Source organism: Vicugna pacos, chromosome 32 (genome assembly GCF_048564905.1).
Source record: "Vicugna pacos chromosome 32, VicPac4, whole genome shotgun sequence".
NCBI classification, from domain to species: Eukaryota; Metazoa; Chordata; class Mammalia; order Artiodactyla; family Camelidae; genus Vicugna; species Vicugna pacos.
In genome coordinates, this window is record NC_133018.1 from 20,687,710 (window position 1) to 20,714,826 (window position 27,117).

At 56.5% G+C, this 27,117-nt stretch overlaps 1 protein-coding gene across 21 annotated transcripts in view; it reads right to left on the minus strand.

The window, feature by feature from the left end:
• The window catches only part of NCOR2 (nuclear receptor corepressor 2), a 313,102-nt gene that overhangs the window by 131,098 nt on the left and 154,887 nt on the right, over positions 1–27,117 (minus strand). For all 21 annotated transcript variants that reach the window (XM_072953425.1, XM_072953430.1, XM_072953434.1 and 18 more), the window contains 3 exons: positions 14,718–14,935; positions 8,424–8,551; positions 4,707–4,884 (listed from right to left, as the gene is read on the minus strand). In XM_072953425.1, coding sequence (XP_072809526.1) covers positions 4,707–4,884; positions 8,424–8,551; positions 14,718–14,822 — 411 coding nt within the window. In that variant the 5' untranslated portion in view covers positions 14,823–14,935. The remainder of the gene's footprint in view (positions 1–4,706; positions 4,885–8,423; positions 8,552–14,717; positions 14,936–27,117) is intronic.

Sequence of the window (27,117 nt, forward strand, 5' to 3'; positions counted from 1 at the left end):
CACAGGCCGAGCACGGCTCTAAGCTGGCGGTCGGCACACTTTCTGTAGAGGGCCAGGCGGGAAAAACTTCAGTCTTTACAGGCCAGACGGTCTGAGCCAACCACTCACCCACTACTACAGTGGGAAAGCAGCCACAGACAGGGCTCAAAGGAACGGGCATAGCTGGGTGCCAATAAAACCTTATTGACAAACCCAAGTTGAGGGCCAGGTTTGGAGCTTGCTGAGTTTGCCAACCTCTGCTCTGAGCAATTCACAAGTCTTAATTCATATTAACTGTCACAGCTCACCTTAGAAGTGGAAATACAGTCTTCCTCACTTTCCAGGTGAGGGAACTAAGGCCTGGTGAGGTTTAGTGACATGCCTGAGGTCACCAGCCACAAAGCAATGGAGCCTTGGCTTGGAGGGCACAGGATGGGAGAGGCCAGGCGTCCATAGAACTCTCCAGAAGCAGGCAGAGCACACAACCAAATTGCAGGGGCTCCTACAGCTCCTACACATTCTTTCATCCCTCAACCATGTGGCTGGGCAGAAAAGCAAGAGCAAGATCCCTTCCAGGGTCCAGGACCCCCTGAAATTAGAGGCAAAACTGCACAGAAGAAAAATCCCCTAGAAAAATGCTCAGTAGGAGTGTATGCACGCGCGTGTGTCAGTGGGTGTGAGGCCTTAACTGCTCCCCAACAGGAGGGCTGAGCTGATGGAAACAGGGGCTGCAGGCACCTGACACCACCAAACCATAAGCAGCTCACGCACTCCAGCAACTGCAGGCCTTCGCACCAGCCCCCTGCCAAGGGGCCCGACTGAAGTCAGATTCACCCTGCACGCCCCCTGCTCCAGCCCTCTATAGAGACCCAGCTCCATCCCTCTGTGTCCACGGCACTTCGCTGGTCTCCTCCGACAGCCTCAATTATTTCTCAGCGTCCTGGAGACAAAAGGTTCTGGCGACATGGTTCCCGGAGCCCAGTCCTATTGTCTGCTGCAGGAACCCTCTCTCCTGTCCTCTCTGCTCTTCCGTCAGATCGAAGAAGGAAGGGGAGCAGAGCATGAACGAGGATTGTGGACAGAAGGCTTTCAGGGTCAGCACACCCTGAAACAGTTTATCCACCCTGGGAATAATTCTCAAAATGACATAAGCGAAAAGAAGGTTTCTGTCAGGGGCAGGGCAAGAGTTAGATGAAGCAACTGCTAGGAACTGTAGGGAAAGTTGCTGGGAAATTCTTACAGTCTTGATGTGTAAAAGACGTTTACTTCCATGGCTTCTACCTTAAGGTTCAGATTTAGCTTTTATTCTCAGCAGAACTGCACAGGCGGGTCCGTCAACTGACGAACAAATAAAATGTGGTCTCTCCATTCAATGGAGTATGATCAGCCATAGAAAGGAGCGATGTACAGACACGGGGTACAACTCGGATGACCTTCAAGGATATTATGCTGAGTGAGAGAATTATGACCCCATTTATATACTGTCCAGAACAGGCAAATCCGGAGACAGAAAGCAGACTGGCGGTTGCCATGGGCTGGGGAGGAGGGAATGCGAGTGACTGCTGATGGGTAACCGGGTTGCTCTTCCGGGTGATGAGAGTGTTCTGGAACTAGACAGAGGTGGTGCACAACCCTGTGAATGTATTACATGCTGCTGAACTGGTCACATCAACATGGTTAATTCCATGTTATGTGGATTTCACCTCAATCTGAATAGAAGATGCGCACCCAGAGGGCGAAGAGTGTTTTCTGTGGTGCTGAGTTTTCCAGGAATGGAACCGAGGGAGCCTGGCTATCGGACCTCCAGATGTTCTCCCGACGGCTGCTGGCCTTCATTTCAGCCCAAACCCGCAGGAGGAAAACAACAATCCGATACCCTTACCAGTCGCTAGGGAGCAGTTGGCACCATTTTCCCCATTGGACGCCCTTGGTGTAAAAATTCAGGCCAACACGGATTGTGTTGAACTCATTATGTAAAATTACAGACATGAAGCTTCGGGGGCTCGAGAGGACCCCTTGGGGCTCCCCCTATCTCAGCCCCAGAAAAAGGCAGGGCCAGCCTCGTGTACCCACAGTCCACTCCTCCAGTCATAATGATGGGTTTCAGGACAGGCAAGGGCCTCGTTCAAAGCGTGGAGAAAAACAGCTTTGGTCTGAAAATGTGGAGACGGAGGGAAAAGCTCTTTTTTGTTGCCCTTGAATGTGGAAATAGGAAGGCCTGTCATCTCAAACGGCCTTCTTGTTAACATACCAACATCACGTGCTAGACAGCAGAGCCAAGGGGGGAGGGTATAGCTCAAATGGTAGAGTGCATGCTTAGCATGCATGAGGGCCTGGGTTCAATCCCCAGTACCTCCTCCAAAAATAAACCTAATTACCTTCCCCCTGCCAAAATAAAATAATTAAATAATACAATAATAATAAATAAAATATATATTTTAAAAAAAGACAGCAGAGCCAAGAAATGGACAGACGGGGACTGGATGACATCATGTCACCTGGATCAAGCTGTGCCTGAAGCCAACAAACCCCTGATTTCAGTTATATGATCCAGGACTCCTGCCTAAACCAATTTGACACAGATCTTCTGTCCCTTTCAGCCAACAGGGGCCCCAAAAGACAAAGAGACTTTCAGAAATGCTGTTTGTGATGATTCTAAAGTCCCCAGAACAAAGTTTGGTGAATTCCAAAGGAAGTCTCTGATGCCACAGGACTCCAGAGGCTCAAGGGCAGGGAAGCATTATAAAACAGAACATTTTTATATGAAAAGGGAACACAGCCAGGACCAGGGGGAGGAGGGTGCTGTAAAAAAAATCCCATCGAATTCCTGTCTCATGCATCCAGCTGAATTCCACACAGTAGACACAAAAAACATCTGAACTCCTTCAGAGTTGTGTTTCTCCCCTGGCTCCTTCCCTTGCCCAAAATGTGCTCAAACTTTCCAAATGCTCTTAACAGCCTGGAGCAATTACAGTAGTTGGTCCAGCCAGGCCCCAACACTGGGCCCATCACTCCCCCGCATCCGTGGGGTCCAGGAAGAGAAGAGAGAGACAGAAAGACAAACACAGGAGAGAGAAACAGAGACAGACAGACAGACAGACACACACAGGCAGAGAGAGACAGAGACACAGGGACAGAAAGACAGAGACACAGAGAAACAGACACACTGAGAAAGAGCCACAGAGTAGAGGGAGCTCCCCGGGGAGCCCCAAGGAGAGGGACGAGCAGAAGGACTCGCAGAGCCGCTAAGGGGCACGGAGACCCTCAGAAGGGCCTGCAGAGCACAGGGCAGGCAGCAGAGGCCTGACAGGGGCTGGCCAGAGACACCCGTCGGCCCATTCTCTGGGCAGAACTGGACGTGAGCAGAGGCGTGGTCCACTCGGGGCTCCGGTCCCTCGGGGACACAGCACACCTCCCCGGCGTGGCCCTGACCCCCCTGCACCCACGCCCCGCTCCCCTGCCACCCGAGACCACTTCGGGAAAGAGCTTTTTGAATGGCAACACTCCTCCCAAGAGGCTGAGCAGCCGAGGAAGCGGGGACGAGGACGCTGACGAGGGGACAGCAGGTACTGGGGGCAGGGGGGTGCACGGCCCACTCAGGGAGAGACCAAGGGGAGGCCATGGCCGGGCGGCCTGGTGGGCACAGCTGGGCTGGGCTGCCTGCGTTTCAGCGCCCGCTCCCCGACTTCCAAGTGACCGTGGTGAGTGGCTTCTGCTCTCCCAGCCTGGAGCCCCCTCTGCAAAAGGGGATCACAGCTTGCGCTTTGTCAGGCTGGGAAGGCACAACGGAGGGACATTCACGCTTGGCGCAGGAGCCGGCACACAGTCAGGGACTCGGTTAGCTTGTCCTCATCGTCATGACCCCCGCCCCCGGGAACCTCCTTTCCTGCCAGCCCCCCAATAAAGAGCCTAGCCTGGCCTGAAATCCCACCATTCAGTCCCACGTCCAGTGTCAGGCAGAGAGGAGGATCCAGCAGGCCTGAGCAGGCCACGTCCCTCCCCTGGCCTGGCTCCCAGTCCCCACTCACCCCCACTGGTGTTGCCGGAAGATGAGCACTGACCTCACCCAGCAGCTGGGAGGCCATCAATGAGCTAATATGCGTCCTTGTGGTTACACAGGAGCTCAGCTCTGACACTGCTCAGCGCGCGCAGAAAAGACATCCATCACACAGCCGGCCACAGATGAGCATGTCACCTGGCCCCAGGCCCTGTCCCACCCTAGGCAGTGACAGTGGAATAACAGCCTCCAAGGCAGCTGGGTGACCCTGGGGGACAGAAGCATCTGGGCCCCTGGCTGTGATTCCTCCACTTAAATAAAGACAAACGGGCTTCTAGGCTCAACAGTCCTGAGGTTCACTGACAGCAGACAAGCCTCTCGCAGCAGCAAACCGCAGGTGCTTAACCTATGCACATTCTGCCCCGCCACCTCAGCTCACCTTTCTGCTTAAAAAGGAGTGAAATGAAAGAGCCCTCTCGGGCACTCTGAGCACGGTGTCCCCCACAGGCTGGACACACTCAGGGTGGAGCTGTCCCTCTCCAGCCAAGAAACAGCCCAGAGAGCCACCCTCCTCCCTGGACCATCCCCTCGCCCTCCAGCCACTGCATGCCCAGTGCTCGGCCCCTCCTCCCAGCCTTCACCCTGGCTGACCCCCTACCCCAGGCACACCCATCCCCTCCATTGCTCCCTGCCCAGTCGCAGCAGGACCCAGACCCTCAGAGGAGCTTACCTTGGACAGGTCCTCGGAGCCTCCGGGCTGGCCAGAGGCCAGCAGGGGCGAGGGCCGCAGCAGGGGGTCGGGCAGCAGCTCCAGGCGAGGGCGCTTGCTCTCAAGGAACTCCATCTCCGACTTGCCCAGCTCAGGCAGGTACGAGTGGGACTCGGGTCGCAGGTGAAGCTCCTGGGACCTGCAGGAGGCGAGCGTATGTGGCATCACGTCTGCTGCCCTCCCCACTGAGCCATGCCTTCCTCCATCCTGCGACAGGAGTGCCCGTCTGTTCGGGGGCACACAGGCACGACTCAAACACAAATCTGTCTTCTTCGAGTCAGCATTCACTGATCTGTTCACAGCAAGAGAACGCACCGGTGCTTCCCCGGCCCCTCACTACTGAGCGCAGCCCACGGGCCAGGCACCGGCGTCCGTCAGCCCTGCCTGGAGCTGGTGACAAATGCAGAATCTTGAGTCCCACCCTAGACCTACCAGGTCTGAGTCCACACTGAAACAAGATCCCTGTGTGATGCATGGGCACAGTCAAGGTTGAAAACCACTGTAGGTCTAACACAGACGACAACACACACACTATCTGTACATCATTCATCCAGGGCAGACATCACTAGCCGATCACAGCACTCCGGCTGCTCAACTTGGCCTTGTCTCCTTCTCAACTCAGCCCAGCAGCCTTATGCAGAGATAGGAGCTGTCCAGGCTAACCACTCCTGACTAACCCTCCTTTACCCTCCTCTCTGGTTTACAGAGGAGGAAACTGGCCCTGAGAGGACACAGCCTTGCCTGAGCACACATAGCAGAGCTAGAACTCCTAGCCTCCACCTCCAGCTACCACCCCTTACCAGCCAGTCCAAGTGTGGCCTCTGCTGAAATGCTCTCCAAGTTGATGCTTTTCCCAGTAAACTTAGACTAGAATCCAAACTTATCACTCCCACCCTCAGGCCCTGCCTGGTCTGATCCTTGTTCACCTTGCCTCCTGCATTCCTGCCTCAGGGCCTTTGCACTGGCTGGGCTGGAACACTCACAATACCAGCACCTTCCATGCTACCTCTTCTCCTTCCTGTCTTCAGTGCACATGGTATCCCCTCCTAACCGTGGTCTTTCTGCCCATCAGACGCACCCCAGCTCACCACCCATCTCTTTCTCTCCCTAGCCCTCACCGTTTCCTTGTTGGTTCGCTGGCTGCTTTCCCCATCCCAGAATGTCCACTCCAGGAGGGCAGGGACATTCATCTGTCTTGTTCATTGCTGTATTCCAGTGCCTGGCACCCAGCAGATGCTCACTCAGTGCACGGAGGCTCATTGAGCACTACTGACTGCAACATGCTGGGGCTGTGAGCTGTCTTCTCCTCTCTGGAGGGCCCTTCTCTCACCAAAGCCAGGTCACGAGATGCCCCTCCTGCCCATCACAGAACCAACAGCTTCACCATTACAAGAGGCCTGGCAGGAAGCACGTGGTTTCTTCATTTAAACATCAGAAAGGAGTGAGTTAAACAGTGTCCCCCCCAGAATTCACATCAACTCGGAGCCTCAGACTGTGACCTTACTTGGAGGTAGGGCCTCCGCAGATGGAATTATCTGAGATGAGGTCATACTGGACTAAGCTGGGCCTTAAACCCAATGCCAGGTGTCCTTCTAAGAGCAGAGGACATAGACACATGGGGGATAGCCATTGGAGATGGGGCAGAGCCAGGGGTGACGCAGCTGCAAACCAAGGAGCACCTTGGAGCCCCCAGAAGCTGGGAGGGGCAAAGAACAGGTCCTCTCCCAGGGCCTTCTGAGGGGTTGCAGCCCCCTGCCGACATCTTTTTTGTTTTTTAAAGAAAGAAGGCAATTTCATTTATTGATAAGTTTAAAAAGAGAAAAATACTGTGACATCATCAATTGTGTAATGGTACCGGCTACACTGGCATGGCTAGAAAGAGCTGTTTGTTTGGTTTGTTTGTTTTTTTTGAAGTAAAGTCGATTTACAATGTTGTGTTAATTTCCGGTGCACAGCACAGTGATACAGTTCTACATACATACATATATATTCCTCCTCGCATTCTTTTCCATTACAGGCTATTACAAGGTATTGCAGATAGTCCCCTGTGCTGTACAGTGGGAGCTTGCTGTTTACCTATTTTACATTTAGTAGTGTGTATCTGCAAATCCCGAACTCCCAATTTATCCCTCCCTGCCTCTTTTCCCACCCTGGTAACCATAGTTTGTTTTCTATGTCTGACACCTTGACTTCAGATTTCTGTCCCCTAGAACCGTGAGAGAACACAGTTCTGATGTCTTCAGCCACCAGCTGTGTGGTCCTTTGCTACAGCGGCCCCAGGAGCAGCCGTCAGGAGCACACCCACTTGGCCTCCTGCCCCACCTCCACTGCTTCCGCCCACGCGAGCCCATCCACTCCCGAGAGACTGCAGCTGGGGCCTTAGGCAGTGGCCTCCCCGGAGTGCCTCCAGGGGGCTGTGGCAACGCAAAGGGCGCACGCCTGGTCTCTGGAACTCAAGTCCCATCTGGGCCCTCCTCAGCCTCGTAGCCTGAGCAAGGTGACAGAGGAGATGATGAGATGGGGCCTCTGGGCCAACCCAGCCTCAGCAGCTGCCCCTCGCCCCCAGAATCATTGCACACAGCCCACAGGATCTTAGGGTAGAAGTTATACCCTGGCCGTCCAAAGCTAAAAACCCTCCCATAGTTCTCATGAAGTTCACCTGGCCCACAGTCCACCTGCTCGCCCGACCACCTGGCCTCCTTGCCTTTCTGGAACACTCCCAGTGCATTCCCACCTCCGGGCCTTTGCACGTGCTGTTCCCGCCACCTGGAATGTCTTTACCCAGCTCTCTGAATGGCTGGCTACTTAGCGGCCAAGCATCTCTCCCGGCCACTCCAGCCAAATAGCAGCTCTCCCCCGCCCTGTAGGTAACAGGTCACCTCTGCCTCGTTCTGGAGTCACCCTGTGTATTTGTTCCATCTCTACTGCTAGACCGTGGGCTCCCCTAGGGCAGGGCCTGCTTGTCTGGGTGCCCGCTGGGCAGCCACAGCCCATAATGGGCCATCGTGTGTTAGAAGCTCAGGACTCTTAGAAATCAGTGCTGTTGCTACCTCAGGCAGCCTGGGTCCCCGCTCTGGCCTCAGCCTTCCCCTCACTGGGTCCCCACCTCTGCACTGACTTGTTCCCTCCCACCTGGATTTAAGGAAGACCAGGCTGGCCCAGAGGGCCTTGTCTGCCAGCTGAGAGACAGAGGAGGACTCAGAGAAAAGGGGAGGAAAGGGGTAGGGGTGGAAGGGAGAAGGAAGAGCTCAGTGGTAGAGCACATGCTTAGCATGCACGAGGTCCTGGGCTCAATCCCCAGTACCTCCATTTAAAAAAAAAAAGAGAGAGGAGGAAAGGGGCTCCCCACAGGCACCCAGGATACGTCCCTCCACACCAACAACCCAGCCCTGCTCCCCCACGTCTTGGTGGTCACCCCCAACCCCTCTTGTCTGGGCCACACACACCCCTCACCCCCTCTTGTCTGGACCACTGAAGGCTCACGGCAGAAAGTCCAGGGGCCACGCGGCTCTTCCCTGCCCACCCCTGCCCTTGACACCATCACAGCCGGACCAAGATAAGAGCACAGACTGCCACCCCTTCAGTTAACAACAACCCGGTGAGCTCCCTGCGAGCACTTGCCCATCTGAGAAATGGCTCAGCAGCTCTGAGCAAGGAGGCCCACAAGCCCCTCCTCACCTTTCATTCCCAGGCTGAAATTCGGACAGCAGGGAGGGCCTCCTCCGCTGGGGCTGGATGATGGAGCCCGGCGACAGGTGTGAGGTGTAGTCACGGGGGTGATGCTGGTACTCGAGCAGCCCGACGTCCTGCAGCAAAGGACAGAGAGGCCAGTGAGCGTGCACACTGCTGCAGTGCGGCCCACCCAGGGAGGCCCGCGCCCCCTGACTAGTGCTGCCCCCGCACCCGGGAGCCCACCCACATCCTCGCCCGGCCCTCAGACCCGGTCTGACCCGGGGGGATTCCTGGGGCCAATCGCCCATAAGAAGTTCAGCGAAAGGGTGACTGGTCCTGCCAAAGCCTCTGGGTTTTGCCCTCTTTCCAGATGAGACGATCGAGCCTGTGTGTCAGCAGAGACAACTGGCAAAAGGCACAACCTGTGTGTGTGCCACGGGCACAAGTGACACGGACACCCACACCAGGGCACGGCTGGCAATGCAGCCAACACCGACGGTCTGCAAGGCTCAGAGACTGAGTTCCCAAACAAACCGCCCATGTGGGAGCCCCTCACGGGGGAGACCCACACAGGTGTGTAGCACGCACAAGCATCACACTTGTAAGCGTTGCACACATAAGCACAGGTCACAGTCGGAAGAATGACCTTCAGGCAAAACCTTCTTCAGTAAAATGCCATCCATGACCCATATCGTCTGCAGAAACACTAACAAGTACCCCGATTAGCAACTACATTCTGATTTGAGGCACATTAAAATGAAAGAAAGAAAAGAAAAGAGAAGAGAAGGGAAGGGAAGGGAAGGGAAGGGAAGGGAAGGGAAGGGAAGGGAAGGGAAGGGAAGGGAGAAAGAAAGAAAGAGGAGTTCAAAGGTGAAAGCACGACAGACCTCCCATGTGCGCCAATCCAAGTCGATTGGTTCTGTCTGTCGGGGACACAGTTTTACCGAGGACGACAATCAGTTAGTGATGTCTGACACAAGCAAGGCTTGGGAAGAGAGGGATAGCGGGTGATTGATTTTCTTCTGGGCACCCTGCTTAATTCTCCCAATTTTCCATAAAAATCGAGACATCCTTTTGCTGTCTGGCTTCCTTCTTTTTTTTAAAGCAGTTATTTCTGCAAAGAGAATTAGATGATACCGGGAAGGTGTGTGGGGAATGTATGTTTCAGACCTTTCCCCAAAAAAACGCATGTGAGAGGCTGGGAGGCTGGAGGCTAGAGAGGATGAGGAACTAGAATCAACAGAGATCCTGTCAAGCTCAGAGGCTGGAACTGTTGAGGGAAGGGCATTCCTGGGCAGCCAGATGTGGAAGCAAAAGCTGCAAGGCCTCGGGCTAGAGGTATCTTGTCCATCACTCAAACCCTCTGAGCCTCACTGAGATGGGTGCCCGACCCAGATGGGAGGAGGTCGCTGTGCCTCCGACCACCAATTCCCCTGAACTCTCCAAGACTGAGGGAAGTTTCCAGAAGGCTGAGAAGGGCTCAGCCTCCCTCCCCCTCCCCCAGACTCCGAGACATCTCGCACAAGGCACCAGGTGCTCACGAAGGAAGAAGAAAGGGCTGGAGGGAGGGAGTGGAGGCCTCTGGGATCATGCCAGCGAGGCTGCCAGGCACCGATCTGGTGTGCGCTCACGCAGAGGTGTGAGAACAAACCGGCAATCTCTGCAGTCTGCCAGGAGGAACATTCTCGCTTCCACAAAAGCAAAATGAACAAAGCGGCAGAGAGGCAGTCCAGTCCCTCGGGAGAGGGCCTCAGGAGGACGGCACCTACCACTGCCCACCGAGGTGGGAAAAGGCACATGGCCCCCGGGGGCCCCGAGGCAGGGGCGTGGGGTGGCCACTGCATGAACCACAAACTCTCTGGCCTCAGTTTCCCAGTCTGGGAGCCAAGCAGGATGAGCTCACAGCTCAGTCCCTCCAAGGAACATCTCGGGGGCCATTTCTGCAGCATCCACACTGATCTCCACCCTTCAGGGTACCTGGGGCTCTACAGCAAGGCAAGAACTGGGGAGACTCCAAAAGAGAAACTGAGCCAAGGTGGGGCTCACTGTGGTCGCAGGAGCCTGATGACACCAGGCACACAGGCTGGAAGCCTCCAGCCACGTCTTAGAATGTGAGAACCCTCCACGTGTTAACAAAACATGCCAACCCTGCCTGCTGCCCCAGCACGTGTACGTGTCCCCCTGTGGCCCAGGCAGGCTCCTGGGTCCGTGACCGGGGGCCCGGCGGGGGGAGCACGGAAGACAAGAGAATCCAGATTACTTTAGAGCTTGACGACATGACTGCAGCATCCAAGCGCACGGCCTGCACGCGTCCTGCTGGCCTCGCCTACACCCGTCCCCACCCTGCGAACTGGGTCACGTGCAGAAGGACCGCATATCAGTTAAGGACAAATTGGAAATGAAACAGACTGGTCCTTCCCGCAGGGAGTCTGGTAAGTCCTGATCGAGGGCAGGAGTCAGCAAACGAGGCCCAAGGCCAAAGTCAGGCTCGGCCTGTTTCGTCAGGCGTCACGGGCACGTGGCCACGGCCGTTCCCGTGTGTGCTGGCTGAGCCACTCTCCAGCCCGGACGGCAGCACACCAAGCAGTTGTGACAGACAGCACATGACCCCAAAGCCTGAAAAATTTACAGAGAAGGTTTGCCAGTCCAGCTTCTAGAGGAAAAGCCCACAGTGTACCCTGGGGGCCACTCGGGAAAGGATGCCAACGGGCGCGCCGTCGTCATGACGGCATCCTCAAAGTCATCATCATGGCCCTGCATCAGTGCGTGCTAACTCTGCCCACCACTGGGCGGAGGCCTCTGCGCATGTCCGCTGACTTGAACCACAGTCATCACTACCCTCGCTCACCTGATGGGGAATCAGGCACAGGGTGGCAGAGCCACTCGTCCTAAGTTTCACAGCCAGGACATCCCTGAGGAGCAGTCTGGCTCCAGAGCCTATGCTCTTAAACGCCCTTCCAACACAAAGGCACAGAGAGGTTACATAACTTGCCTAAGGCCACACAGTACAAAGACCTGTGCTGGGATTCAGACCCTGAGTCTTTTGTCTTTAACACATTCATTCAGCACAAGGCTTACAGGGACTCAAGAGCGCTCAGGGAGTCTCAGGGGACCGAGGCAAGAAGATAGAATCCAGCCAGGCCATAGAAAGTCAGAATGGAGGCAAGGAGGGGAGGGTGTGTTGGGCATTGGGAGGTCCTCAGTGCCAGGGGTCCCCTAGGACCCTCAGGGAAAGATGCGAGGTCCTCATACTGTCGGGGAGGAAGCCAAGTCCAGAGAGGTGGAGAGAACAGGGCACAGACAGATTTGCAGGTGGAGCAGGTGGGACTGAATGAGCCTGTGCATGGCACCAGGGAGAGAGGCTCGGAGTGTGCCCGAGGCTGGGTCGGGGAAGCGGGGCTTTCCAGGGTCTGCAAGCACACCCAGAATTAAGCTCTCCACCTGCACCAGGGATAACACACCAGGCGGCCTGGAGATGACCCAGGCCAAAGCCCAGGCGACCAGAGGAAGCGGCTCCCCCAGCCCCGCTCAGACCCCAGACCCTCCTCAGTCTTCTGCCACCTGCCAGGAGCAAAGAGATGACTGCCATGTGCAGACACCACCCCAGGCACCTCGTTAACATCCGCCACTGATGCTCAGACCCATGACGCCCATACTGCAGGTGGGAAAACAGGCTGCCCCACAGGATTAAGTGAGCAGCCCAACGTCGCTCAGCAAGTTGGGAGAAACAGGAATTCAAAGCCACATCCGAAGGTTCTTCTGGGCTCCGAGGGGGACTTGCCATCAAAGCAGCCCTGGGCCCAGTGCTTGCTCCAGGGCCAGGAGGTGCCACCTCAGACACAGGTCTGTTGGGACCGTGTGTGGGAGTGAGTTGAGTCCTGAGAAGATCAGAGGTCACTGGGTCCAGGCCCTGCCCTCACGTCCCAGCACACCTGCCTCAACTATTGTCCAAGGAGCTGGGACACCTGGGTGCCCACCTGACCCTTGGACAAGACATTTGTCTTTCTGTGCCTCGATTTCCCCTTCCCTCCAACCCCTGTCTTCCAAAGACTCGGAAAAGGGGGGAATGTCACAAACTCTGCCTATACAGTGGGCTGGCAGGATGGAGGTAAGGGGCACAGGGCTACGGGAGGTGACCTCCATATCACGGCCCCGGTGTTCACCTCCCGCCAGCCAAGGGAAAGTGGCTCCAGCCCTGGACACATGCCCAGGAGAGCAAGACCCCCCAGGATGCCCAGAATTCTTGCTCCTGCCTTTCCAGTAACGAGCAGCAGCCCCCAGCCGGGCTGCCACAGCACGAGGCAGGGTGGTCAGGAAGTGGGGCCCCACTGCTGCCACCACACAGGACAAGGGCACCCCATCTTGCAGCTCCCGGGGCCCCGGCTCATCCCTGGCCTCAGCCTCCTCCCCGAAGGAAGTGGTGACCACCTTGTCCTGTCCAGCCACATCCTCCGTCACTGACAGCCCAGTGGGAAAAGAGCAGGAGGTGTCTGGGATCAGTCAGTGACCCCAAATGACTGGGAGAGGGCCCAGCTGGGGCAAAGGACAGGCAGGATGGCAGGGGCCACAGGGGCTCGAGGACTAACCGAGGCTGGGCCCACAGGGAAGGGCCAGGAGAACCCGGCAGGAGGGCATGTGAAACAAGAGCAACCAGAGACATCCGCCAGGAGCCCCCAGGGGAGGCGGCCCCGCCAGGCAGCTGTGGTCACAGTGAGAGTAAGAGCAGCTGGACACACCTGGCTGAGTGTGTGTGTGTGTGTGTAAGGACTTTCCACAGATCCTCACGTTCAATCCCCAGGAGAATCTAGAAGACAGATGCACTCGTTACCCCATTTTATGGATGAAAAACTGAGGCTCAGAATGGCTAAGCAACTTGTCCTGTTTCCTTACCTGCAAAATGTTCCCCGTCTACAAAATGCAGAGTGTAAGGGTGCCCTCACTTTGGTGATGAGAGAAGCAGGTGTAGCTGTATACATAAAAGGCATAAACAAAGCACTTGGTAGATGAAAATGCTTATTTCCGTTACTGGGATCATGATAAAGGTGACGACAACTAATAAATGACCTTGGCTCTGGGCACACAGTAGGTGACCAATAAAAAGAAGCATCTGTTTCATGGAGCCTCAGAGCCCTCAAGCTGAATCATTATCTTTTCACAGTAATTTAACCTGAAGCCTGTTATTTAACCTCCGGCCTCAGTCTCCTCATCTGCAAAATGGGATAATAATGCAAGGTGCTCTTTCACTGGGTTGTCTGAGAATTTGATGCCTCCATCCAGGGGGAAGTTCTCAGAGTGAGGCTCTAGAATGTGTCCGTTCATCACAGCTGGCTCTCAAAAGCATCCAGGGAGCCCAAATCCTCAAGAGGTCACTGTTTGGGACACCCCCAGCCTGGGCTAGTGGGTTCATATGCAAAAAACATCTTGCTCACGGATGGAAATGACCTCTCACACCATTTCCTCTCTACATCTCAGGAGAAGGGACCACGCCAGCCAAGCAGTTCAGGCGCGTGCCTATACACGTGGGCCAGCACAGCCAGCTTCCGCCCCAGCTGCAGCTGCAAACCCTCATGCCCCCTTGCCAAGCATCCAGAAGCTCAAATGGGAGAGGCCCCAGACCCTGAGTGTCCTCTGGCAAGCCCCTGAGGGTGTGGTATACAGTAGGTGCCCAATAAATGCCAAGAGAACAGAACCAAGGCCCATCCTCATGGCCACATGCAGCTAAACGTGAGGTCAGTAAATAGGGGCCCGTCTAGGAGGTGAGGGGGTAACTCCCCCATGAGCAGAACCAGCCCCCTGGACCCCGTATCAGGGACTCAGAGAACGACACGGCCTGGGCTTCATCGTCTCAGAGCCCCGCGCGTGGCTGCAGTGACCAGCCGAGGCCTGGGGAGGGGAGGGACTGCATGCAATGGCCCCCGGGAAGCCACCCCAATCCTGGAGCAGGGCTGGGCTGAGAGGAAAGCGTATACAGGAGGAGCTCCGTGTTTGCATCCAAATCCCGCAGCCGACTCAGAGGCCAAGCTCCCAGCTCAGCTCGGTCCTGGTCTTCACTTTTCCAGCTTTAAAATGGGAGCCAAAAGATTTTACCAGATGCCCCAAGGCCTGGAAAGGCCGCCGACGCCAGTGGTCTCTGCCAAGGCGCCCCATCTCCCCTCAGGGGACACAGTGAGCCCTGGCTGGACCCCATCAGAGCCACACCGGCCCCGATTCCAAAGAGAAAAAAGAAGACAGAGGGGACTTGGTGGCAGAAGGCCCCAAAGGTGACCCCAGGCCCTTAGTGTGTTCATGCCCCTTACTTACCGTGTGCGGCCGGGCGATCTGCACGGGGTAAGGGATGCTGTGGGGCGGGTAGCGGGGCTCGGCGGCCCTCCACGTCTGCGCCACGGGCTGTGTGGACCCCGACATGGTGGCGGGTGTCCGGGGGGGCTCTTGGGCCCCTATGAGCTCCCTCTCGATGGTCTCCAGAGATTAAAAGCCAGTCTTCGTCATCTGCTCGTGGGCCACCTTGTCACAGGCACCTGTCAGGAGACCAAAAGAGAAGCCAAGTGAGCCCTGGGGTGGCTGCTCCTCGGGGGACCCTGCCGCGGCCCCTGTGAGGAAGCGCGAGAGCACTGGGGTCCTCCGGGACCCTCCTCCAGGCCCTGGCACACTCCCTGCCACTGTCAGCAGAGGGAGATGCCATGGGGTGTCCGCGTCCCCTCTGAGCCACAGACCCGGCCAGCACCCACTGCACAGGCCACATCAGGCAGAGCTGTGCCCCTCCCCCACACTGCCACGGCCCCCGCTCGTGCAGGGAACCCCAACTCTGCGGCTGCTGCCCCCACCAGCCACGATGGCTTCCAAGTCCCCTTGGCCCACTCAGTCTCACCCTACAGAACCCTAACTCTGCAGACATTGCCCAGGCCCCCCCTCAATGATTCCAAGCTCTCTTGGCCCCAACTTCACTCCATGGAACCCCAACCCTGCAGACACTGCCCCAGCCACCTCCTGATGAGCCCCACCCCACCTCTGCCCACCCAACTGCACCCCAAGGCCTCTGCCAGTGTGAGTCACCAGGGCAAAGTGCTCCAAAAGCACCTGGCAGCTCGGGCAGGCAGCTGTAGGGCCTGTCCCGCGAGGCAGTGGTGAACAGGGTCAGCCCGGGCAGGACACAGGTCAGTGACCCCAGGCAAAGCCGGGCCTGCCTGGGCCTCCCAGCGACCCTCTGAGGAGGGTGACACAGTGTGACGTGTGAGCAGGACAAAGGTGACATTGGCCCGGATGTGAGCTGAGAGCGAGGGGATTGGGAAACCGGCCACACTGGTGAAACAGCCGAGGACCTGGACCAGAGCCAGCCGAATGGCTCCGGGTCAGCAGGTGGGGCGGAGCAGGCAAAGGACACCTTCCACTGGGGAGAAAGCGCGCATGTGTCCACAGTGAAAGCTCAAGAAACAGTCCACTGGCTTTACAGATGGGGAAACTGAGACCCAGAGAGAAGAAAGAACTCAAGTCGAGAGAGCAAGAGCCCCTGGGCACACGGGGCCTTTGCCAGAAATCTCTGGCGGCCCCCAACCCCCCCAGGACCCTTCCCTCCCTCCTCTGCTGGCTACTGCTCCTCGTAGCCTGCCCGGGGTTATAACTGGCTCCCCTGCCCAGGCCCAGACTGACAGACTGGCATGCCAGGGCCTCCTCCACACCCGGACACTCAGAAAATGTGTGTCCATCAGGCCCCGAACTCATGCAACCCCCCACTCACACCCCCCACCCCACCCAGGAGCCAAGGGGAATCCAAGACGGCGCAGGGGCCCAGCACCTGGGTATCCCCATGTGATAGGTATGGCTGGGGTTGCATCTCACGTGACCAGGTAGAGACCGTAGCCCCAGCTCCCTGTCATTACGTCGTGACGCCCCTCACAGCCCCACCCCCCACTGACAACTCCTCCAAGGGCGTGGACGCCCTAAACCCTCCACCAGTGATCTGCCCATCAGAGCTCTAATGTCGAGGGTTGTCGGGCGGGAAGACTGATGTCCGAGGAAGAATGAGACCCCTGTCTGGGGACCCTGACTGCATCCCATGGCCAACCCCCATCCACTATGGTAGACTTGACTTTCCTTTCCAGAACCATCTTCCCTCCCCAGGCTCCAGGAATGATCATGTGATCCAGGCCTGGCCAATCACATTCCTGCTCCCGGGGGGGGGGGGGCAGTGACTGGTTCAAGGGTGAGCATGTAACCCAATCTACGCCAATGAGTCAATCTTGAGACTCAGAGGGAACCAGAGACAGGCACTCTAAGCCTGGAGGATGAAAGCTTGGTGCTCTCAGGGGCCACCATGCGGCAGGAACCTACCCAGGCAGGTGGCATCCTTCCCGAGGCAGGACCTAGCCGAGAAGGCTGGCATACCAGCAAGCAGGCACAGGCTGAAGGGTGGAGAGGGCACAGCTGGGCCCTGACGACAGCCATGCCTGGAGGCAGGTCAAAGCCTGCTTCTTCATTTGGGGAAGCCAAGGCACTCCTGTGTGTTTTGCCTTCGCCAGCCCAACGCGGGTTTCTGTCACTTGCCATCAAAAGCTCTGACTCACCCAGGGAAGGAAGGCGTCATGGAGGAGGCAATCCTTCCATTGGGTGCTGTCAATCCTTCCAATACTGCAAAGCCAAACAATTCCAGAGCCAAAACCGACACACCTACGACCACCTCAGGGAAAACCCACGTGCACTTTTCCCGACCACCGAGACAGGGCGCACCGCAAAGTTCTTGAGAACGTGGGAACCAGTCCTGCTCAGCAAACAGCATCTACTGCCGCTATGATCCCTCGTAGCGTCGCGGGGCAGCTGCAGTGCAGGCACAGGGGTGCTCTGACGTGGAAGGGAGGCAGAGCCGCCCCTGCCAGGTCCCACCCAGAGCAACGTGGCACCCGGCCTGCAGCCCAGAGACAAGAACCTGGCCTAGGGAGAGGGGCCAGTTGTGGCCACCAGCGCTGGACCCTGTTCCAGAATTCCCCTTGTTCTAGCTCGCCTCAAAGCCCAGCAGACCCTGGTGGTCTGAGGCAGCAAAGCCAGTTCCACTCCAGCCTCTCTTTGGGTTTTAAACCTCTCCGGGAGGACAAGGCCAATGCTTGGGCCGGGAGAAGCCCACGGTGCTTGCCTGTCCCCCAAGAGCACCGCGGGCAACCTCTAAATGGCTGTTTGACTCTGCGCTGCATGAGGTGGTAAGTCTGATTTACCCACAGCTTTTCTAACCTCCCTTGCCTCATGAAATGCCGCCTGGGGCTGGCAGCCCCGGGCAGATGCTCACGGCGTGCACTGCACGAGGGCTCCGGAAGCTGGGGAAGTGACACCTTTACAGACTTGCCCTGGAGAATCCTCAGCCTCCTCCCCAGACTCCTGGCGCCAAGGCCTGGTCTGGCTGGCTTCCCATCTCTCCAGACTCACAGGGTGTCCACTGCGAAGCTTAGGGGCCAATGCCCCTGCCACCCAGCTCTCAAAGGGTCACTCTGCCAGCTCCCTGGCCCAGACTCCTCATGGGCAGGTTGTCCCCACAGCCAGGGGACTCTGGGGCTCTCCCACCTCCTCCATTCATCAACAGCTTATTTTAATAAGCTCAATTTCCACCCCTCCCAACCTCAGCCACATTTTTTTTTGCCAACTCAAAAACAAAATTTTTTGTAGGAAAATAGTTTGGCAGTTCCTCAAAATGTTAAAACGTAGAATTACGCCATATGACCCAGCAACTCCATTCCTAGGCTTATACCCAAAAGAATTGAAAACAGGGACTCAAATCAACATACACGCCTGTATTCATAGCAGCATTATTCACCATAGTTAAAGGTGGAAACAAGCCAAGTGCCCATCAATGAATGAGCGGATAAATAAACAGAACGTGGTCTGTCCCCACGAGGGAACAGGATTCAGCTACAAAAAGGACTGAAGCACTGACACATGGCACCACGTGGATGAACCTTGCAAACAGGATGCTGAGTGAGAGAAGCCAGACACAAAAGGATAAATACTATATGATTCCACTTATAGGAAATGTCCAGAATAGGGAAATCCATAGACAGAAAGCAGATGGGAGGCTGCCGGGGGTGGGGGTGGGATGGAGGGAAAGGCAGTGACTGCCTGGGGGTTTACTGGGCAATGATGGAAATGTTTTGAAACGAGATAAGGTGGTGTTTGCATAATATTATGAGGGGAGGGGACTTTAGCTTTGCTCACATCAGCAACATTTGGAGGAGCATGCCAAGAAAAAATAAGACATTACTTCACCAAAGACAGGGGAAGGAGAGACGGAGAGCAACCCATGGGGCAACGTGAGGGTCTCCTGGATCTGGCCTTGGCCGAAAGGGCTTCTGAGAACCCGATCCAGGTTAGAGCAGGAACTTGAGGCAATGGACCCAATATCACTGCAGGGTTTGGGGGTTTTGGGGTCAGGAAAGGGTGGGCATCCATGAGTTTACAAAGACGCTTTGGGGCCCCCACTGTGAGCCAAGCCCCAAGCTAGTGAATAGGCAGGGTCCAGGCCAGAGGGTCTTGGTGCCCCCAGCGGGGTGTGGCCGGGGCAGACAAGCAGCAAATGGTGACCTCTGAGAGGAGGACGGAGCCTCTGGAAGCCATGGGGAGGGCAAGGGGGTATCAGGGAGAACTTTCTGGAGCATGAACAAGACATGGCCGGGGGAGGGGGGAGCAGAGAGTGCTCCAGGCAAAGGCACCACCTGAACAAGGACCCAGAGATGAGACCAGGCACGGTGTGTTTGGGAAATTCATCGCGTCATTCAAGGATGGGGAAGAGGCTATATCTCAAGTGGTAGAGCACATGCTTAGCATGCAATGAGGTTCTGGGCTCAACCCCCAGGACCGCCATTAAGTAAATACATATATAAATAAATAAATAAACCTAATTACCCACCCCCGGCAAAAAATAAATAAATAAAATATAAATGAATGAATGAATGAATGAATGAATAAGAGTCATTCAAGGCCCACGGGCCATGGAAAGGGTGAATTCTGTTCTAAGGGCAATGGGGAGCCACAGAAGGTTGTTGAGGGAGAGAGGAAAGGGTCAGAGTATTTGACAAGCAGATGCTACAAAGGGAGGCCTGGGGGGCTACTGTAAACGTCCATGCACCGGACGGATGACGCTGGTGGAACTGGGCAGCAGAGATAGAGAAGCAGCAGGGGACGGCAGGAAAGTCGGGAAGCTGACTGCCGGCCTCAGAAATATCTCGCTGAGGGAGCGAGGGAGGCCAAGGGGCCCCCTCAGGACAGGGGCTGATGTTCCGCGACTCACACAAGATGCCTCCGGGCTCTAAGCCTCATTCTCCTCAACCGGGACAGGGAACGCGAGAGCTCTGCTCCACGGGCCTGTGAGGACAGCACACTCGTGAAGTGTGCCTGGTAAACAGCAGGTGCTCAATAAGGAAAACTCAGCCAGGTCAGGGGTTCCCAAAAGAAGAGACAGTGCTCAGGCCAGGTTAAGGGCTTGCTTCGCCAGGTGATGTGGGACACTTCTGAGCCCCAGAGCCCGGGACAGGACCCCGGGAGCCCCACCCAGCCTCGAACACCCAAATCACAAGGCCCTCAGGGAGTCATCAGCTGGAGGAGCCACGGGGTACAAGGCACAGCCCCTACCCGCCCCAGAGGAGGCAGACAGCAAGCACCAAACAGCCATCCCGGGAGAGCCCCATCGGCTACGGGTCCAATTCGGCACCCCTCTACAATCTTGCCAACCCCATGTTCCAGATCCACGGGGAAGGCTCATTGCCCCTGATTCTGTGTCTCCTTGCTCCCTGCAGCATCCCCAGAGCCTAGCACAGCGCCAGGCACACAGCAGGTGCTCGATGAACGAACCTGTCCATCGGAGACAATCGCCAGTAACACCAGGTGAGGCCAGCGCCCACACCTGCACCTGGACCCACACCAAAGGGCAGAGGCCTCCTTCCTGGGGGAGGGGGCCTGGAAATTTCCACCAGGGCCTCCTGCCCTGACATTCCTCTCTGGCCCCAGGCAAGACCTGGGAGGCCACACCAAGACACATTCCGTAGATTTTCCGAGTTGTGAACAGCCTGGGGAGGGTGGAATTACAGCCGCCACGGCGGTGGGGGGGATGTCTCAGAGCGTGCGGGGAGGCGGAGCGGGGCCTTGTTAAGGTGCCGGCACTGCTGAAATGTGCCTGGGAGCCTTCAGACCTGAGCCCGAGGAAGATAAAAGAGGAGCTGTCTGCGCCGCACGTGCCTGAAATTTTCTTGGAACTAATGGGCACCAACGCTGGAACTTGTGGCAGGTGGGGGAGCCTCAGAATTTAAAATCAGCTGCCAGGCATAAGAGAGGCGCCCAGCAGGTGCATGTGCGCACACATGCTCGTCAGACTCCCCCGCGGTGCACGCAGCGGGGGGTGGGGGAGCCTCCATCTATTACACCCCCACCCCCACCCGGCCTGTCTAGGGCCAGAGACGCACAGATGCTCTGGGAGCCTGTGGGCAGGGACCCCGTCGGTCTCTCCAGCATCTAGAACAGCGTCTGACATACAGTATCTGCTCCACAAATGCCTGGGTTTTAATTTTGGGTTGTTTTTTATTTTCGGCAGGGGAAGGTAATTAGGTTTCTTTCTTTCCTTCTTTGTTTAATGAAGGTACCGGGGATTGAACCCAGGACCTCATGCATGCTAAGCACACACTCTACCACCGAGCTATACCCTCCCCCCATAAATGTCTGTTTTAATTGACTGCCGAATCCCCAGCAAGAGGCCCGGCGCCTGGCGCACAGTAGGTGTACTATTTTCCCGGAGCTGCTAAAACAAACTGCCACAAACTGGATGGTTGAAAACAACAGAAATGTGTCCTCTCACTGTTCTGGAGTCAGAAGTCCAAAGTCAAGGTGTCAGCAGGGTGGGGCTCGCCCCAAGGCTCTAAGGGACGGTCCTTCCTGTCGCTTCCAGCCCCTGGTGGCTCCAGGTTTCCTCCACTTATGACCACATCACTCCAGTCTCTGTCCATCTCCACGCGGCCTTTTTTCCTGTGTGTCTGGATCTTCATTACGGCCTCCTCCTCTTACAAGGACTCCCGTTACATTGGATTCAAGGCCCACCCTCTCCAGTGTGACCTCATCTTACCTAATTACATCGGCAGCGACCCTCTCTCCCAATAAAATCACATGATAGGTTCCGGGTGGACATGAATTTGGGGAGGACCCCATTTAACCCAGTAGAGCAGGTGCTTGATAAATCTTTGCTTCGTCCTCTGCTATGTCCCAGTGCCTGGCACAACCCGGGCATCTAAATGTCTACAAAATCAAACGTGCCAGGCAGCCCGGCCTGCGGAGAATGGAGACCTGGAAGCCAGCCCGGGGGAGACGAGGACAGAAGCGGTTCTGGGATGTGAGGTTAAGATGCTGCAGGAACACCAGCTAGAATGAAGCTGCCTGTCTACACCTTGAGTTTCTAGCTGCTGGCATGCTGTAAACTCAGGAACCAGCCAAGTACGTGATGGCCACCTTCAGCAGAGGCTCCTGGCACAGAACGGATGCCCAGGGACCCAGCTCTGAGCTGAGTCATGAGACAAGACGGGAGGTAGCATGAGCGAGCCTCACCCGGCCGGCTCCGAGGACGTGGATGGGGACAAAGGCCCTCTGCCCTGCGTCCTGCCCCGGCGGCTCAGCACCGTCAACCACCTATGGTGGGACAGGTGCTACAAATAAACAGACCCAAAGTTCCTGCCCTCGTGGACCTGACATTCCAGTAATTATAGGATGCTGGACAGTGAGCTACGGAGAAAAACAGAAGTGTGAGGTGGGTAGGCAGGGAATAGGGGGTGGGGTGCAGTTTGAAAGTGGGTGGTCCAGGACAGCTTCACTAGATGGTGTCTTTATGCAAAGACATGGAGGAGGGGAGAGAGGGGAACCTGCAGATGTTTTGGGGGAGGGTATTCCAGGCAGAGGGAACAGCAAGTGCAAAGGCCCTTTGGGAGAGGAGCAGCAGGGAGACCTGGATGGGGGGAATGGAGTAAGCCAGGGCCCTGTAAGCTCACACGGGCCTTTCTCTTCCAGGGAGATGGGAAGGATGCCACCCCGCCCGGCATCCCCCAAATCAAGCCCACCCCTGGCATCTCTGTGCTAAAGGAAACTTCAGCTGTGCCCCCTGTCAAGGAGCCGCGACCACACGCCTCTGTGCACTGGGCAAGGGTAAAAGGGCCGGTCCACCTGAAATCCTGCTATTATTAAAGCCACCATCCAGGGTCCCGCAGAAAGGGGTCCCTACCCACCCATAATGGGCAGCTCCAGCAGGAGGAAGACCAGCTCCCTTGCCCCTCCCCAGCAGAGAGGTCACTGGGCTTCCTAAGGAGGAGCCAGGACCCTAACCACAGCCTGTCCTTAGCCCTGCCCAAGGGGCGGTGGCCTGGAGTGGCCGAGGGTCACCATACTCAGAGCCAAGTCGGGGTGCTGCCCACGGCGGCATGACTTGCTGGGAGCCAGCAAGACAAGCCCATCCCAATGGGATCTCCACACATTCTGGTCTATCAGGACATTAGCAATCTCCAGGGTGCAGGTACTGTTTCAAACACTGGAGCTACAGCAGTGAACCAGTCGGACAAAAAGGCCTGCCGATCAGGCTGATGTCCAGTGACAGGACTGTCCCAACAGGGAAAGCTACCAGCCAGGTATTCAATAAGAGAGGGATGGAGGAAGAAAGAGAAATGGATGGATGGATGGATGGATGGATGGATGGACAGACTGCTCAACCAATGGATATCAGTTTACCTGTTCCATTTTCCAGGGTTTTCCTAGTCTTACTTTTTTAACCCCCAGAGCCAAGTATGTCACCTTGGGGGACACGGATGACCATCATCACCCCATGAGCCACCCCAAGCCCATACAAATGCTCCCCAAGCCCCGGCTGCTGAGCACAGAAACCCTGGGAAAAACTGCCTCTGGTCCCAAACTCTAGAATCAGAACAGGGAGGGACTCAAGGCCCACCCTCCCCAGGGCACCACTTCTCCTTCCCAAGCCACAGCCAGGACCCCATCCTCCTGGGGAAGGAGAAAAGGAAGGCCAGCCGACTCCAGCCTCGGAAACATCTTCCCACGCCACCCGCCACACGCACGTGCCCGGCGGTAGCCAGAAAAACAGCTTCCGGTGGGCCCAGAATGTCGCACAGACCTCCGATCTGCTCCCCACGGGCGGTTTTCCAGGGACCCGCTTCCCCCTCCCCATCCAGCTCAGCCAAGCCCCGGAGACCAGCTCAGCACGAGGCATGATAAAGAGGGATTTCACAGGAAAACCTCAATTTCTGGCTTCTTTTAAAACTAGGGACTCTCCCACATTGCCAGTGGGGATGTAAAATGGTGCAATCTCTGAGGAACACAGTCTGCCAGCTCCTCACAAAGTTAAACACAGAGATACCATATGACCCAGCAATTCCACTCCTAGGCACACAGCCCAAGAAACGAAAACAGGAGATAAAACAAAAAGAACATGACTGTTCGTAGCAGCACGATTCACAGCAGCCAAAAAGTAGAAACCACCCAGATATCCACCAGCCGATGAATGGATAAATAGAATGTGGTGTATCCGTTCACTGGAATATTATTTAACCCCCGCAAAAAGGCACCTATAAGCCATGAAAACACTGAGTAACCCCATTTATGTGACATGTCCAGCAGAGGCAAATGCAGTGAGTCAGATGCAGGCTTGTGGCTGCCAGGGGCTGGGGGATGGGGGGACGGGGAGAGACTGCTAGAGGGTATGAGGTCTCCTTTGGGAGATGAAAATGTCTCAAGAAGAGACAGTGGTGATGGTGGCACAACACGAAATCTACTAAACCAACTAACTGTACACTTTTATATAGTTCAGGCAGTACATCTTATGTGTATCTTACAAAACCATTTAGGAGGGGATATGGTCATCCATGTCCCTACTCAGGCATGGCACACACTCTCCTGTTTGCCGCGTCCCCTCCTGGTCAGCTACCTTCGTTTATATCCCCAGCTTGGCCAACGGGACTCAGTGGCCTGGCTGGATTGACAGAGCCCTCAGCACCACCATCACTTCCCGGGAACCCTCCCTCCCACCCCAGCTCCCCTCTCTGGGTTCCCACGACCCCCTCTCCTGCCCCGCTGTGGGCCCCACCCCACGCGCCGCCCACCTGTTTACGTGCTGTCTTCCCCACCAGACGGAGCTCCCGGCTGGCAGCTGAAGTCCCACCTCGGATCACGGGCACAGTAGGAGCCCTGGAGGCTGTGGGCTGAGTCACAGCCCCTCGGTCACTGAGGAAAGGGGGTGCCCTCCAGAGGGCCACCCTAATCCTAGAAACGCGTCCTCTCAACCAAGCCACCTCCTGTCCACACGCTGCCATCCCAACGGGCTCCCACATGCGGAAAGTGGCCAACTGGGTTCAAGTCCCAACTCCACCACTCATGTAGCTGTGTGACCTCAGGCACAGCACCGACCTCTCTGGGCTTCATTGTTCCACCTGCAAAACTCTCCACGAAAGGCCGATGGAAAGATTCATCAGGAGAAGATCGAGGGAATGCTTGACATCCACAGATGAGTCCCCAAACTGAGAGCCAGGGCCATGACTACCCTGTGCTGCTCCAAACACTAGGGGAAGGGAAGCAATGATGGTGATGATATTGCTGGCAGAGGTCGTTACCATGACTATCCCCATGTTGCAGGTGAGCAAACTGAGGCTGGGTGAAGTGGGCTAACCAAGTGGTAGAGTGAGTCCCTGATTAAGAGGTTAGACAGGATCAGGGAAACCCACACCTGAAGACGGAGAAAGGAGAGGGTGCTTCCCGGGGTGAGTGGGGCCTCCCATATAGTCTTTGTGGCCCTGAAACCTAATGGGGAAGCTGCAGCCCAAAGAGGGCCAGCAGGCTGGTGCTGCGTGGCCGGACTCCGCCTTCCTCGGCGGGATTGCTCAGCCCATGTGGTGCAGGTGTCTGGGGAGGTGGGCACAGTGGCCTGCGCCGAGCCCAGGGGCGGTGGGGAGGAGGGCCCCAGCTCCACCAGGATCATCAGGTTCTGGGACAGAAATGCCTCTGCAGCCTGGCTGGGGGGCCCTGGATGAGAAACCCCCAAACGCCACACCCTGCACCAACCTTCCAAGGAAAAACACGCCCCCAGCACCTCCCCACCCCTCACTTCCCCAAAAAGGATCCCCAGCCATTGAGAGAACCCCCTCTCCCTGCGCTGATTCTGCTTGCAGAGGCCATCCCAGGTTCCTCGTACCCCCACACTTTCATCAGGTTCTACCTCAACCATGGGCAACATTTATCAGGCACCCAACAGAGGAAGAATCCGATTTCGCTCACCAAACATGACTGTCCCCATTCAACAGATCAGAAAACCGAGGCTCAAAGAGGCGAACTCCTTGCCCGAGGTCACACAGCCAGAACGCAGCTAGGCTTCATTCCGTTCCCCAAAACCACCATCCCAGGCCCCCGCACACCCCGCCCCCCCAAATTAAGCAGAAGGGAAGCGGTGCTGCTTGGAGCGGCCAAGGAGGCCCATTTCTGTTTCCAATTTAATTGGTACATTTGTGTCCGCTGGGCTTCGGCCAGCTCGGCCGCCCAGCCCTGCTCCCCTGCCAGGGCGAGCTCTGCTCAAAATCACTTCCTCCTCGACTCCTTTTCTCCCCCCTTTTAATTTTAAAAGGAAGGGAGAGAGAGAGGGAGAAACCACAGCCCTGACAAGCCCCCCCGCCCCCGGCCCCTCGCACCAGGTCACAGGCGTCCACACGAGAACCCTCGCCGTGCGACGCGCCCTCCCTCTTGGGTATTTCACAAACATTACGCCGGATTTTTCCTGGCTCTTCCTCATTAAGTTCTGGGCGCCCCGGGAGGGACGTGGTTTCCATTAGACCCGGCTCCTCCATCTGGCCTTCCAAACGGCAATTTTCCCTGCAGAGGGTAGGGGGGGTAACCCAGAGAAGAGGCCGGTGTCTGGGCGGCGGGGGGCGGGGCCCTGGCACCAGCTGCGTGACCTGGGCAAACCGATTAACCCCCTGCCCTGAGGCTGGGACGGGGTGGGGGGCGGGGGGCCTATGGAGCGGCCGCAGGGAGGAGACAGGGCGAGCTGTGTGGGGCTCGGCATCCTGTCTGCTCACATGACCCAGCTCCTGATGCAGGAGGACCCTCGGAGAGCAGGGTCCATCCACTTTGCTGCCCGGATGGGAAAGAACCAACAATGGAGGAGAAAACAGGCTACAGAACACAGTTCTGAACGTTCTGCTGAGTGAAATGAGCCAGACACAAATGGACAAACCCTATAGATTCTACCCAGATGAGGTACCCAGAGGAGTCAGAGTCACAGAAAGCACAAGGCTGGGTGCCAGGGGCTGAGGGCCGGGGAGGGGGAGTTTGTGTTTAGTGGGCACAGGGATTCCTGTTTTGCAAGATGAAAAAGTTCTGAACACGACGGTGGTGATGGTTGTACAACAATGTCAATAGACTAAACACAACTGAACTATACATTTTTAAAAGGTTGAGATGGTAAACTTTCTGTTATGTGTATTGTACCACAGTTTAAAATTTAAAAAAATTTCAAACATACACACAACCCCCTCCTCCAGGAAGACCTCCCTGATTGCTAGCTAACAGCACCCAGCTGGACTTGTGTTGCTCTACGGTGGTTCCCACTGTCAGGGTCACCTCATGGAAAGAGACAGTGCTGCCAAGGGTGCTGCCAGGGGTCCTAGCACTCGGCAGTCCCTCACAGCCAAAGGCTGAG